Source organism: Pinus tabuliformis, chromosome J (assembly GCF_031772625.1).
Source record: "Pinus tabuliformis cultivar Carrire ecotype Pingquan chromosome J, CPIR1, whole genome shotgun sequence".
Taxonomy (NCBI): Eukaryota; Viridiplantae; Streptophyta; class Pinopsida; order Pinales; family Pinaceae; genus Pinus; species Pinus tabuliformis.
Window position 1 is genome coordinate 1,510,445,400 of NC_142295.1, and position 14,540 is coordinate 1,510,459,939.

The 14,540-nt window shown below is 40.7% G+C and overlaps 1 protein-coding gene across 1 annotated transcript; it reads left to right on the forward strand.

The window, feature by feature from the left end:
* The first annotated feature begins 213 nt into the window (after positions 1–213).
* On the forward strand, positions 214–9,872 carry LOC149233184 (uncharacterized). Its single transcript, XM_089382118.1, has 3 exons — positions 214–645; positions 6,786–9,302; positions 9,582–9,872. The coding sequence occupies exons 1-3, from the start codon at positions 214–216 to the stop codon at positions 9,870–9,872; spliced, it is 3,240 nt and encodes a 1,079-aa protein (XP_089238244.1).
* The last annotated feature ends 4,668 nt before the right edge of the window (positions 9,873–14,540 follow it).

Consider the following 14,540-nt stretch of genomic DNA (forward strand, 5'->3'; position numbering starts at 1 on the left):
AGGAGAAGTGTTAGTTGAGTCAGGCAGATACGCTAAGCTGACTAAGTACTTCAACGTCAACCCCAACTCTTCTCAATGAAGCTGATCTCATGGAACATTAGAGGGCTTAATAGCCCAAGGAAAGGCAGACTTCTAAAAAATATGCTCATGCAGGAAAAACCTAATATTCTTTTCTTGCAAGAAACAAAATGTAACTCGATAGTATTGGAAAAAATGGCAGCAAAAGCTTGGCCAGGAGGGATGGTAATGGATGTGGATGCTCAAGGGGCGTCGGGCGGCCTTGCAGTTCTTTGGGATGCGCGAGTTATCCAGCTTAACAACATACATGCAAACAAGAACTTCATCCAAGCAATATTTCACATAATTGGCACTAACATCCATGGTCATATGACTAATGTGTATTTCCCTCAGGAAACTATACACAAAGCTGAAATCCTGGACACCTTATCGGAGCTCAACTCAAATAGGCTGCACCCACTATGGATTTCTGGAGGCGACTTCAACATGATTGCAAGACTGGAAGAAAAAAAGGGAGGAAGAAACAAAGGTAACAGAGATGGGAACATTCTAAAAGACTTCATACAGAATAATTGGCTGATAGATATTCCTTCAAATAATGGCATGTTCACTGTAGGAATTTACAGGGTAAGTTCCTCAGAAAGAACACCAAAGGACACCGCTCACAAACAGATCACAGATCAATACACCAGTACTTTTGATGTGGTTAAAACCCTCAAAGAGGGACACAGTCCACAGCCTGAGCCAACGCGGCCACTTCAGGCAATTTATTAATAAAAGAATGAAAATTTACATAAGCTTCTCTCATAGATGGATTACCCTACAAATGACCCTCCATGCGCTTTAAATAGAAATCATGGACCAATCGGGAGTTAAGCCACAGATTAAGTGTCGGAAATACTGAGGAGAGAATCAACCGTCGGATCACTACATATCGTGACCGTCAGATTGTAAGTTACAAAATGTACAAGGTAAAGAAACACACTTTACCTAACTCTATACCTAACTCTATACTGGACCAAGTTGTACTTAACTATTTCCTATGTGTCGGAATATCCTAACATCCCCCCTTAAGAACAACTTGGGATAGGATTGAAGGATTTACAAATATGACACAATAGGAGAAGGAAGGAGGCACTAGAGCCTATCCCCCCTTAGTGACAACTTCCTGAACTCCAACCATAAATCAAAGTGTAGTGAACTTCACCTCTGTGAGAGCCTTTGTAAAGATGTCTGCAACTTGATCATCTGTTGAACAATATTGAACTTCAAGAACATGGTCATGAATGAGCTTTCTGATGAAGTGCATTTGCAGTTCAATGTGATTGCTACGCTGATGTTGGACTGGATCTTTGCATAGCTGAATGGCACTTTTATTATCACACCAAAGTGTAGTCGGATGCTGCTGCTGAAAGCCAAACTCTGACAGGATCTGACGAAGCCACAAGGCTTCCTTACTAGCTTCTACGACACCACGATACTCTGCTTCTGCTGAAGAAAGAGAAATGGCACCTTGTTTCTTGCAAGCCCATGTAATAGGTCCTGAACCAAGAGTGAACACATAGCCTGCAGTAGACTTCCGATCATCAGGGTCACCAACCCAATCGGAATCAATGAAACCAACCAATAGAGGAGATGCTTCGGCACTGTAATGGATCCCAAACTGAACTGTACCTCGAACATAATGAAGTATTCTTTTAGCTGCTTTCCAATGACTTTCATGTGGGTTTTGCATAAACCGAGCAACAAGACCAATAGCAAAGGAAAGGTCAGGACGAGTATGGGTTAGATACAAGAGTTTTCCTACAAGTTGACGGTATAAGGTAGCATCAACTTCAGGAGTAGTACAAGTGACTGAAAGTTTGACTCCAGACTGAAAGGGAGAAGGGGCTGGCTTACAGTCTTCCATGTGAAAGTGGCATAGAATATCACAGGCATACTTGGACTGAGAAAGGGAAATACCTTCCTTGGATTGCAAGACTTGAAGACCGAGAAAATAATGTAAGTGTCCTAAGTCTGTCATTTCAAACTTCCTTTTAAGGCTAGACTTCACATGGTTTATAAGGTTGGGATCACTACCAGTCAAGATAAGATCATCAACATAAAGAACAATAATGATAAGAGACTTGCCCTCTTTCTTGGTGTAGACAGTATTGTCAGAATGACACCTAGAAAAGCCATTTTCTAAAAGAAAGTTATCCATTTTGGCATACCAAGCTCGAGGAGCTTGCTTGAGACCATAAAGGGATTTATTAAGCCGACATACAAGGCTGGAGTCTGTTTGTATAAAGCCAATAGGTTGTTCCATATAGATTTCTTCATGCAAGTCCCCATGCAAGAAGGCAGATTTAACATCCATCTGATGGACTTCCCGTTTGAAAGAGGCAGCAAGGGAAAGAACAAGGTGGATAGAGTTCATTTTCGCAATAGGGGAGAAGGTTTTAGTATAGTCAATGCCTTCAACTTGTGAAAAACCCTTAGCAATAAGACGAGCTTTATGTTTATCAACTTTCCCATTTGGTCCATACTTGTTTCTGTAAACCCATTTGCATCTAACAAGTTTTCGTCCCTTTGGTAGAGGAACAAGATCCCATGTATCATTTGCCAATAATGAATGATATTATTCATTCATAGCTGCTTCCCAATCTGGATGGCCTGAAGCTTCTGCAAAGGTTTCAGGATCATAATTCACTGAAGCTTGAGCCAGTAAAGAAGAGGCTCTCTCGAACTAAGAACGTGTATGTCGCTGATCTGTAGGATCACCGGCAAGATCACCTGCTGCATCCCGAGTAGCACAGACCCATTTTGGAAGTTGAGGAGCTGAAGGAGGATCCTGAGAAGGTGGGGGAGGATTTTCATCCTCGCTTTCATCATCTGAAGAAGAAATATTTTCAAAAGTAGAAGAGATAGGGAGAGGTGGCACATCCGCCGAACTAGACTCGCAGGCCAATATATTTTCATCAAACTTTACATCTCTTCTAATGATAACATTTTTGGACTTAAGTGGAATAAGTCTATATCCTTTGACATCTTCAGAATATCCAACAAAAATACATTTTTCACTCTTTGGTTCTAAAGCTTTCTGTTTCTCATCTGGAATATGGGCCCATGCTTCACTTCCAAAAACACGAAAGTGACTTACATCTGGTTTGTTTGAGCTCCATGCTTCTTCTGGAGTGATATTCTTTAAAACCTTAGTAGGAGTGCGATTTATTATTTAATTTGCACAGTTAATTGCTTCTGCCCAATAAATAAGACTAAGTCCTTTAGATTGAAGCATACAATTAGCCATTTCCTTTAAGGTGTGATTCTTCCTTTCATCTACACCATTTTGTTGTGGAGTATATGGAATAGTATGTTGCATTTGAATTCCATTCTCAGTGAAAAAGTTGATGAATGTGTTTTTAACATATTCTCCGCCATTATCAGATCTTAGCTTAAGAATTTGATGTCCAGATTGTTTTTCAACAAAGGCCTTAAAGGCCAAGAACATGTTAAATACTTCACTCTTGAGTTTTAAGAAGTATACCCAAGTGCGTCTAGAGAAATCATCAATGAAAGTTAAGAAATACTTGTACCCAGAGAATGAAGCAACTGGAAGTGGACCACATAAATACTATGCACGAGCTGTAAAGGGGCTGAGGCATGCCAAGAGGCACATTTTTCAAAACTGTCTCGATGATGTTTTCCGAGTACACATCCGGAACAAACACCATCTCTGCAAGATACCATTGGAAGACCTTTCACCATATTTTCTTTACATAGATTCTGAAGAGAGCGATAGTTTAAGTGACCAAATCGCTCATGCCAAAGTTTTCTCACTTCATCATTATGAGCAACAAATACTGAGGGAAGATTTTATGACCCGAAGTTGTGAAACTTATACAACCTTGTAGAATCATCAGCAATGCCAGTAGCTAAAATCTGTCTAGGATCTCTTAGGTCCTTAATTACAACATCGTGAGGTGAAAATTCAACGATTTTACCTTCACCTGAATGGGTTATCTGATATACAGATAGAAGGTTGCAGGATAAGGTTGGAACACATAATACATCATTAAACTGACCATTGTCTAAATGAACAGTTCCAGTCCCTACAACACTAAGAGATCTATCATCACCAACATATATATTTTTGGTGTTACAATCATTTAAAGAAGAAAACATGGCTTTATTTTTAGCCATGTGATAAGAAGCTCCAGAATCAATGAGCCACTCATGAGAATGAGAAGAAGAAGATACATTTAGTGCATAGCTAGACCGAGATGCTTGACAACCACATGCAGAAAGTTCCATTCCTGAAGATGAAGTTGAAGTTGAAGATTGCTCCAAATGGATGTTATGCTTCTTCATTGTTTCTTCCAATGCTTCCATCTTCTTAAAGCATTTGGATTCTAAGTGGCCATCTCAATTACAAAAGTTGCAATGTCTATCAGTCTTCTTCCCTTTGTTTTTATTTGTCTTATCATTTTGTTGAAATGATTTTTCATTTTGAGGCTGAAATTGCTTAGGACCCTTGTTTGGTTTAGGACCATTCCTTTTAGGATACAACTTCTTAGGATTCTTTGGATTTGGTTGCTACTGGGCGGCTAATTCTTTCTTAGAAGAGTTTCCAAGATGAAGAAGACCAAGGTGTAAGAGTTTTTCTTGTTCTCTTATTAAAGAATCACAAAAGGAATCAAAGGAAGGGGACGTGTAGGTTTGTCCTTGAGAAATGAAGGCTTCTCTTGTAGAATGGAAGGTGAAAACAAACACAGAATAGGCTGGTCCCAACATAGTAAGAATGGAGTAGATAAGGCTACTATCTTCTTTCTTAACCTTAACACCTTCCAAGAGAAGTCTAAGGGTCTTGAACTTGGACAAAAAATCTTCAATGCAAGAAAAATTATTGGGGTCCAATGTAAGCAATTCATTTTCAAGTTGATGGGCTTTAAGTTCATTTTTAATTCCAAAGACTTTAGTAATTTGTTGCAGTGCTTCATCAGGAGTATCAAGTTCTGCAATATGGAATCTAAGATCTGGAGAAATAGACATCCCTATCAACCCACGTGCTTGGTCTTGCCTATTTTCCCATTTAGCTGCCTTATCTTCATCTTTCGGTTTGGTCTCTTGGCCTGTGGCTATTCTGTAAAGACCTTTACTTCTAAGTAAATCCACAATGTAGGATCACCATTGGAAGTAGTTAGTGCTATCAAGAATGACTTGGCATGGACTTTCCATTTTTAATAGAAACTAAAGCTGTAGATGCTGAAACTACGCATACCAATGGAAAGATCTCGAAAAATTAGGCCATTTAAAAAAAACGATTCTGAAAAAGGCTTCCGGATGAAGAAGTTATGGCTTTTTGAAAAACAAATTGATGAAGTCACCGACGAAGTGCGGGAATGTGCGGAAATGAAAAAATCCACCCCTACAAAATGGAGACTTGAACCCAAGACCTCTACTCTCATAAATTAGCTTTGCACCAAGTGAGCTATACAAAAAGTTTGAGAGAGAGAGAGAGAGAGAGGGGGGGGGTTGATGCTTTGGGTTGCGTGCTTGCTTTGAGAAAGCTATTTTTCCCTACAAAACAAAAAACACAAAACCCAAAACAGACATACAAAAAAAACGAACCTTGTGGCTTGAAGTTAGCTTTAGCTGGAAACTAAATATTTTCAAAAACGAACCTTGTGGCTCGAAGTTAGCTTTAGCCAGAAACTAAATATTTTCCTCAATGTTTCTGATTTTTCGAGATCACACTAAGGCGCAGCGGAAAAGAGCATACGCATGAGAAAAATCCTTCATTTCTGTTTCTGATTTGCCCAGATCGCACAGAGTCGCAGGGCAAAGAGCATACGCAGAAATGAAAGGTATAGATCCGGTAATAAAAAAGGCTAAATAAACCGAAACCGAAATAAACAGAGAGAAAATAACTGTAAACTACAAATAAACATTGTATACCTCCAGATCTTAAAAATGACGCAGCTAGGGCTACCAAAAACCTTTTCGCATGAAACAAAAGGGATTCCTCACTGGAACAGATGCTCCCAACATAATAGAGCAGTCCTCTCAGCCCGAAAGTAGTCAGAAACAGTAGATCTAGGAAACGACAGTCGAATGCAGTTCTACCGACTTCAGATTTGGATCACCAACGGACGCGGCCCTCAAATAGCTCCGATACCATGTAGGAATTTACAGGGTAAGTTCCTCAGAAAGAACACCAAACGACACTGCTCACAAATAGATCACAGATCAATACACCAGTACTTTTGACGTGGTTAAAACCATCAAAGAGGGAAACAGTCCACGGCCTGAGCCAACGCAGCCACTTCAGGCAATTTATTAATAAAATAATGAAAATTTACATAAGCTTCTCTCATAGACGGATTACCCTACAAATGACCCTCCATGCGCTTTAAATAGAAATCATGTACCAATCGGGTGTTAAGCCATGGATCAAGTGTCGGTAATACCGCAGAGAGAATGAACCGTCGGATCACTACATATCGTGATCGTCGGATTGTAAGTTACAAAATGTACAAGGTAAAGAAACACACTTTACCTAACTCTATACCTAACTCTATACTGGACCAAGTTGTACTTAACTATTTCCTATGTGTCGGAATATCCTGACATTCACATGGAACAACAAAAGAGAAGGATCACAAAAGATAGCTTCGCGCCTTGACAGATTTTTATTATCAGATAATGCAATTCACTTGGGTGGAGAATTTATTGCTTCCATACTGCCGATATCGGGTTCAGATCACTGGCCAATAGAATTGCAGTGGAATCAACCCGAAAATAGCATTCGACGTCTGTTTCGGTTTGAAGCCTTTTGGTTGTCTCATCCGGACTTCAATAACCTAGTCAGTTCAACATGGCTCAAATTTACTCCCTCTAATGGCTCCAAGATGTCTCAGTTCCAGCAGAAGTTAAAGCACCTTAAAGGCGAAATCAAACACTGGAATCATACATCTTTTGGCAACATTTTTCAAGCTCATAAAGCCCTTAATCAAGAAATGAAGAATGTGCAGCAGAAGATCATAATCGAAGGAAGATCTGAGGACCTAACAAAACAGGAACAAATACTTGAAGCTCAAATCTTAGCAAGAGCAAAACAGGAGGAAACATTGTGGCGACATAAATCAAGAGTAAAGTGGCTGAAGGACGGGGAAAAAAATACAAAGTTCTTTCACAGAACCACAGTGCAGCGCAGAATGAATAACAACATATCCCACATTAAAAATGAGCAGGGAGCAAGGATTGAGACTCACGAAGGTATTGAAAATGAATTTCTCAGGTATTTCAAACAAGCTCACCAAGAGCCTAACATAGATCGAACGCATGCTATTGGCAGAGTCCTAAGAAACATTCCCAAACTAATCACAGAGGAGCACAATCAACCCCTTCTTCGTCCCATAGACCTTCAGGAAGTCGAGAATGCTGCACAGCAATTGAAAGCGGGGAAAGTGCCGGGTCCGGATGGATTCACCTCCAACTTTTTTCACAACTTTTGGGATCTCATCAAAATGGAGGTTTTGCAAGTTGTGGAGGAATCACGCACTTTAAGATGGATGTACCCAGGGCTGAATGCTACCTTCATTGCTTTAATCCCCAAGGAAGAGGAGTCCAATACTCTGGATAAGTACAGACCCATTGCTCTATGCAACATTATTTATAAAATTGTCTCAAAAATTATAGCCTCCAGATTGAAATTATTGCTCCCTTTCATTATTTCGCCAGAGAAATCTGGCTATGTAGAAGGCCGACAGATTACAGATGGTATTATTTTAACTCATGAAATAATCCATTCTCTGAAGCAATCCAAGAAACCAGGTATGTTGCTTAAAATTGATTTATCCAAGGCTTTTGATAGCTTAAGCTGGGTTTACATTCAAAAAATTTTAAATGCCTTTGGCTTTGCTCCTCCTTGGGTCAAATGGGTTTTGAGTTTGTTATCTTCCTCATTCTTCTCGGTGCTCATTAATGGTATTCCTTCACCCACTTTCCGTCCCTCCAGGGGTATCAGGCAGGGAGATCCCCTCTCTCCCTTCCTTTTTGTCATTATGGCAAAGGGGTTGGGACGGAGCATCAAATCAGCCCTGCACTCTCAGCGGCTCAAGGGTTTATCCTTTCTCAACTCCCCCACATACTCTCATCAGCAATTTGTGGACGATAACATGCTCTTTGGCCATCCTTCTGTTCAGGAAGCACGCCAACTCAAAGCTCTCCTATCGGACTTCTCCGAAGCCTCAGGGGCCAATGTTAATCAAATCAAGTCTCAAATTTTTTTCTTCAATACTCCTGTACCCACCCAAAATGCCATAGCCCATATTCTTGGATTCACCATTGCCTCTCTTCCTTCTAAATATCTTGGAGCACCCCTAATGGCCTCGGCTCTAAAGCATTCCTCCTGGAAAATCCTTTTAGAAAAGCTAGAAGCACGTCTTTTCCTTTGGACTCACAGGGCTCTTAACATGGCCAGCAGACTAGTTCTTATTAAAGTTGTTCTTCACTCCATGCCTCTCTATCTTTTTTCAATCTTAGCAGCTCCCAAATGGGTGCTCAAGGAAATAAAGAAGCTCCAACGTAATTTCTTATGGGGCAACTCTGGTCCCAACCGTAAATGGGCTCTTGTTAAATGGGATAAAGTATGTCTTCCGAAGAAGGCTGGAGGCATTGGCCTAAGGGATCCGGTGCACAACAACGAGGTCATGGGAGCCAAAATTTGGTGGAGATGGCTCTCAACCCCCAACACTCCCTGGGCCTCTCTATGGACAGCCAAATATGCAAGCAACAACCCTATCGAAGAAAGAATTCGAATGTCAGAAGTAGGTATGGGCTCAGTGATATGGAATTCAGCCAAACAACACAGGAACCTAATACAACAACATAGCTTCTGGGAAATTAAGAATGGAAACACAGCAAGGTTCTGGGAGGACTCCTGGCAGCAGCTCCTGAAGATCAAGGACATCCTCTCTCACCTTCACTTACCAGAGCAGGATTTGCACGAGCTAGACAAGGTTAGTCAATTCTGGAATCCTTCTTCCACACAGGGATACAGACGTTGGATTGAGGCAAAACAGATTCTTCGGCACGGTACTGAGCAGGCTCAGACCTCTCTATCCTCAGAATTACAAAAGAGGCAAATACTCTCTTCAGAAGGAATGGACATTCTAAGGTGGGGATATGAAGAAAAAGGCACTTTTACCACAAGGGAAGCATACAATATAATCATCAAGGAACGCATAATCAAAGATGTTCTATGGAGTAAAATCTGGAATCCCTCCAATTGGCCGAAGGTATCTACCTTTCTTTGGCTCCTATGTCAAAATAAAATACTCACTTGGGATAACCTCAGAAAAAGGAATTTTTATGGCCCCTCTATATGTCTCAACTGCAAGCAAGCAGAGGAATCAGCTTTACATCTTATGCAGACTTGTCAAATTGGGCGAAAGCTGTGGGAAAAGGTTAGCTTTCATTGCCAAAAAGAAGGCAGAGTTCATGGGGACATCAAAGCTACTGTTCGTAACTAGATTCAAGCGCCATACCAAAGCAAACTCCTCAACACTCTTTGGCAGCTCATTCCTGGTCTCCTGATGTGGAACATCTGGAAGGAACGGAATCGCAGGGTATTCAAGGACCAATCCATGTCTACAGAGCAGCTCTGGACTATGCTATGCCAAAATATTAAAGAATCCCTCTCCATCAAGTCTTGGTCCCAGGAAGACCTTCCATCGCTGCCGCAAGAACAATCCATTTGGGCCAACTGGAATATACATTTGAATCAAGAGCCTACATCCAAAGGTAATCCATCTCTGCGTGATCAAATTCCGACAAAATGGATTCCACCGCCCAGCAATATGATCTAGCTCAATTTCGACGGAGCCTCAAAAGGCAATCCAGGAAAAGCAGGATTCAGAGGAGTCTTTAGAGATCATCACGGAACTCCTTTACTGCTCTTTCTTGGATCAAAACGCTGGGATACTAACAACTCAGCGGAACTAGAAGGATTATAGCAAGGTCTCATCCTAGCTCAAGACAGAGGACTTGTCCCACTCATCATAGAATGGGATTCGCAGATTATCATTAATATGGTTACAAAAATCTTATAGGGCACTCCCTCACACAAGGTCAGCAACAGTTGGAGAATGGCTCAAAGGCTTGAGCTAATTGATAAATAGCTTTCTCAACACCGGGCAATTTCATTCAAGCACACGAGGCGAGAAGGAAACAAGCTAGCAGATTTTCTAGCTAATACAGGAGTGGAATGTGGGTTGGAGTTCTTTGTAGGATCTCTCTCCAGCATTGCCTCATAGGATCAACTCTCAAATTACCACACCATAGTGAAGAATGATATGAACTAAGAAATAGATACACACCCGGATGCGGGTGCTCCCGAGGCGCATTCAAGGTGGGTTAATATTACGCCGGCAACTAGCTTCGCACCTGGCGATTTGGCACGGCTCGTATTTCCCTCCCGCGATTGAAATGAATGTATTATGGTACAGGCAGCCCGTTAAGCATTCAGCATTGAATGCTCTCCCTGTTCGAGATCCGGTGCAGGCTGGTTTAAACATGGCTCAGTTTCTAGTTTTGGTTATCGTTCTCATCGGGTCTTTCCATATCCATCCGCCATTATTCCTGCATCCGTGATTTGCTCTGGCAGCTTGGGGGCTTCTCTGGAGTCTATTCTTTGCCTGGTTCACCCACCCTTGGCCCTACTCTGTCTGGTCTTGTTTGGTCCCTTTCTCAGGTCTCTCTGTCTTCCTGAAGATGGTGCGCTGTCGTGGTGTTTCTCGCCGAGGAGGCACCAGTGGTAATCGTGGTCGCTCTCAGCCTGCTCCCCAGAATATCATTCCGCTGGCTTCGGCTTCCCCATCCTCTGATCATGGCAGGCCCTTCCCGCATAACTCATTTCAAACCACCCGTTTTAAATTTCACAGTTGGCTCAATAAACCAATTCTCTCAGCCAGCATTACAGTCATTATGGTTAAGGAAGAAGATAAGCCCAGTAGCTCAGTCCATACCTCTCCGTCAGAGTCTCAGGATGACAGTGTGCTCCAGGGAGATGTGGTAGGAACTGTGTTTAATTGTGTTGACTTGCAGGAAGCGGGGAATGTGCCTGAGGTCCCTCAGCCTCTAGTTGATACTGCTCAACACAATTTACCTGCGGTCGAGCCAGCGCACCGTTCTGATGGCAATCTGCACATGGTAGTTCCTCCAGGTGGCAGCAACACAGGAGACGGGGACAATGTTGTTGACATGTGGATGGGATCTCCTTGCCGAGTGGAAAAGGATGCTCCGGACTCTCTGAAACATGCTTGAAATTCATGGTACCGGGCCTACCGATGGCTGCTTCCCTTCTGGTCTTTATATCATTTTTCTATGCTTCTCTGGATTATGTCAATTATGTTTTGTATCAGGTCCTATCAGCCATTATAGTCTAATGCTTTGTATCAAGTCCTGGCTCAAAAAGCCCTTGTTTTTGTTAAGTTTTGTATATGGCTATCAGGGCAGCACAGATATTAGTAAAGCCATAGTTCTCAACTGTTCTGTAGTGCTGTTCACCACTTTGGTTCGCATTTTTGTTTGTAAGGGCTCTGGAAATCATGTATTGAGTTTTCTCAATCCCGGGATTGGTGTCACAGGGTTATCTGTCTATCAAGGTATCTGGTCTTATGGCCCCTGGGTCAGGGTTGTTGGATGGCTTCAGCCTCCTTTGAGGTCTTAACCTCTCTGTAAATATTTTCTCTCTTTTTTAATATATTTAGCCTTTATGCAGAAAAAAAAAAAAATTATTAATACATTTATAAATATATATCTGATAAAACCTTAAAGTTACGTTAGGGCAAAGCTGATCCATAAAACATAAATTAGTTTATCTCCATCTTAAATTTTTAATAAGTATCACCTTGGTTTTTTTTGTCCCTTTATTGATTAAAGCAAATATTAATTATTATAATTTTATTCTATTTTTCTCAAGTTATTATTTTATCAACCTGAATTCGAATTTTAGTTGGGAGGTTAACTACTAAAGTTCAATTTTATTAGTTCCTTCCTCTTCAAGGCTGAGAGACAATTGTAATCGTATGTGAGATTTTCATTAATATATGTATATGAATGAGAGTTTATAAGGATAATTTAACTCAATATTTCTAATTTTTAGATCCGAAGCACCTTTTAGTTAATGTCTGAGCTTCGTCCAATTGTTATTTTAATGAATGGGAAATTTAAAGGTCTTATTTGGCCTCATATCAAGGCAAAATATTAGGAAATTTAGGTTAAACTTAAATGAAAAATGATATTAAAAATTTAAGTTTCAAGTAGGTAATGCTGATATTAGTTCATGGACATTTTATGTTTATGTTTTAAGAGCATATTTAATTGCATGTTTGCAAAAATACGGAGAGTTTGTTGGAATGATAATTTCAACTGCCGTAGGGCGACAGCGATCGCAGCATTCTGTTTCTGGAAAACCTCCATTTGAGTTTCCTGCGATGCGATAATGTCGCAGATCGCATATCGCACATTCTCTTGTCACCTTTCGCTGCGTCCCTGTGTTGTCTGTGATGCCATATTTGTGATGCGATCTCATCACAGATCACAGATCGCAAACCTTAAGTCATTGCGCGTTAAGCCATCCGCAATGTTGCGATGCGACCTGTGCCATCGCAGATCACGCCTTCTGCCAATCTGATCTCAGCCGTCAATCCATTTTGATCCAATGGCGATTATTTGTTCTGGCTTATTCACATCACCGCCATAAGCGTCTTTTCGCCATTTACTTATTTGTGTTCCCAAAGGAGAAGGAAGATCAGATCCAGCTCCTGGACATTGAATGCTCAGCTACAACATTTAATAAACAGCATGGCCGAGAACAAGAAGGACGCGCCACGTGCAGGTGCATTAAAGAGATTATGGGTTTCTACACAACCGACTCAAGAAATACAGCAAGAGATCCCATCAGCGAAGTTAACGCGGTTGGTAGATAAGTTATGACCCCTTCGGGCACTGTAAAAGGCAAAAAATGTAATGCACTATAAAAATGCAGACACAACAGTGTAAAAATTAAGTAATAGTGAGTTTTGTAATTTCAAAAACACACAGCAGTGCTAAGATAGTGAAATTAGTTTCTGGAACCGAAGCGTTCTTGTTGTAATCCCTATGAAGAGGAAGACTAGTTTGTAACAGTTTTTTTTGTTATAATTAAGATCCTGTATTGTAACAGAGTGTTGTTCTCTGTGCAATTTCTTTTATGTTTGAAACTCCCAGAAATTTCCATCAGAGTTTACGAAATAACTCACACATGTTTAAACACACACTTTGCATGCAGTATTCCACTTGCAGTGAGCTTAAATCGATTGCAGATTCCCTGAATATTTCGGAATCTGACGGACATGGGTGCGGTCAAAAAATTGACCGCGCCCATGTCAACCGAATTCTGAAATAATCCAAGAATCTACAATAGACTTAAGGATAGCCCTCCACTTGTCAGGCATATTCCACTTGTTTTCACTTTAAGCGATTATCTTATTCCACTTGTTTATTCCACTTGTTTTCACTTTAAGCGATTATCTTGTTCCACTTGTTTTCACTTTAAGCGATTGTCTTTTTTTCACTTCACGTCCCTTTTCATGGTGAGTCATCTCACTTCTTGGTATGGCTCGCTTCTTGGTTCTCGTTGTGAGGAACATTCAAATACTAGTTATGCTTTATAGAAAAAGGCTTTGCAGCAAAGGTAAAATTCTAGTTATGCCTTGTAGAAGAAAGAAAAAATCTTTGCCACAAAGTTAAATACAATTATATAAGCAAAGGTAGCATTAGAAGCAGTCGATTAAGCTAATTATGATGCGGCAGATTCATATACATCTTATAGTAGATCTGGTGGGTGAGGCGACACCAAAGCAAGCAGCCACATATATTGTTGTTTTATATCTTACATTTATAAATATCAAGATGCAGATACATAGCCATAGCCTGCGACACCAAAGCAAGCAGCCACACATATTGTTGTTTTATATCCTACATTTAAATATCAAGATCCAGATACATAGCCATAGCCTACAACATCAATAACAAGGAAAGATAGAGTGGAGCCAGTTGCTTAATGAATCCCAGCTCCTTAGCGAGCTGCAAACTTGGATAACAAGTCTGGGCAATCTTTAGTAGTGTGATTTGTGTTACTGCAATGGTTGCATCTAACCATGTCTTCTTTGCACCATGCAATGAGCTTCTTAGCACTCATAAAAAACCACTCATCTGTGCTGGCACCAGTTGCATAGCAGTTCTGAGCAGCAGTAGATCAAGGTCCAGTAAGAGCAGTCCTTGATGCAGCAAATGTATCAGTGGATGCGTTTGAGTACCACAAAGTATAACACAATCCCTTAACTGTAGTAAATACTGGTAGATTCACAATCACAAAAACATTGGCTAGGTCAAAACAATCTTTTGTGATTCACGATGACTTACTTTTTCAACTGGTCTTCAGCCACAAAGGGATTGAATTTCCTGCATTTCTCATGCAGACAATCAATAAA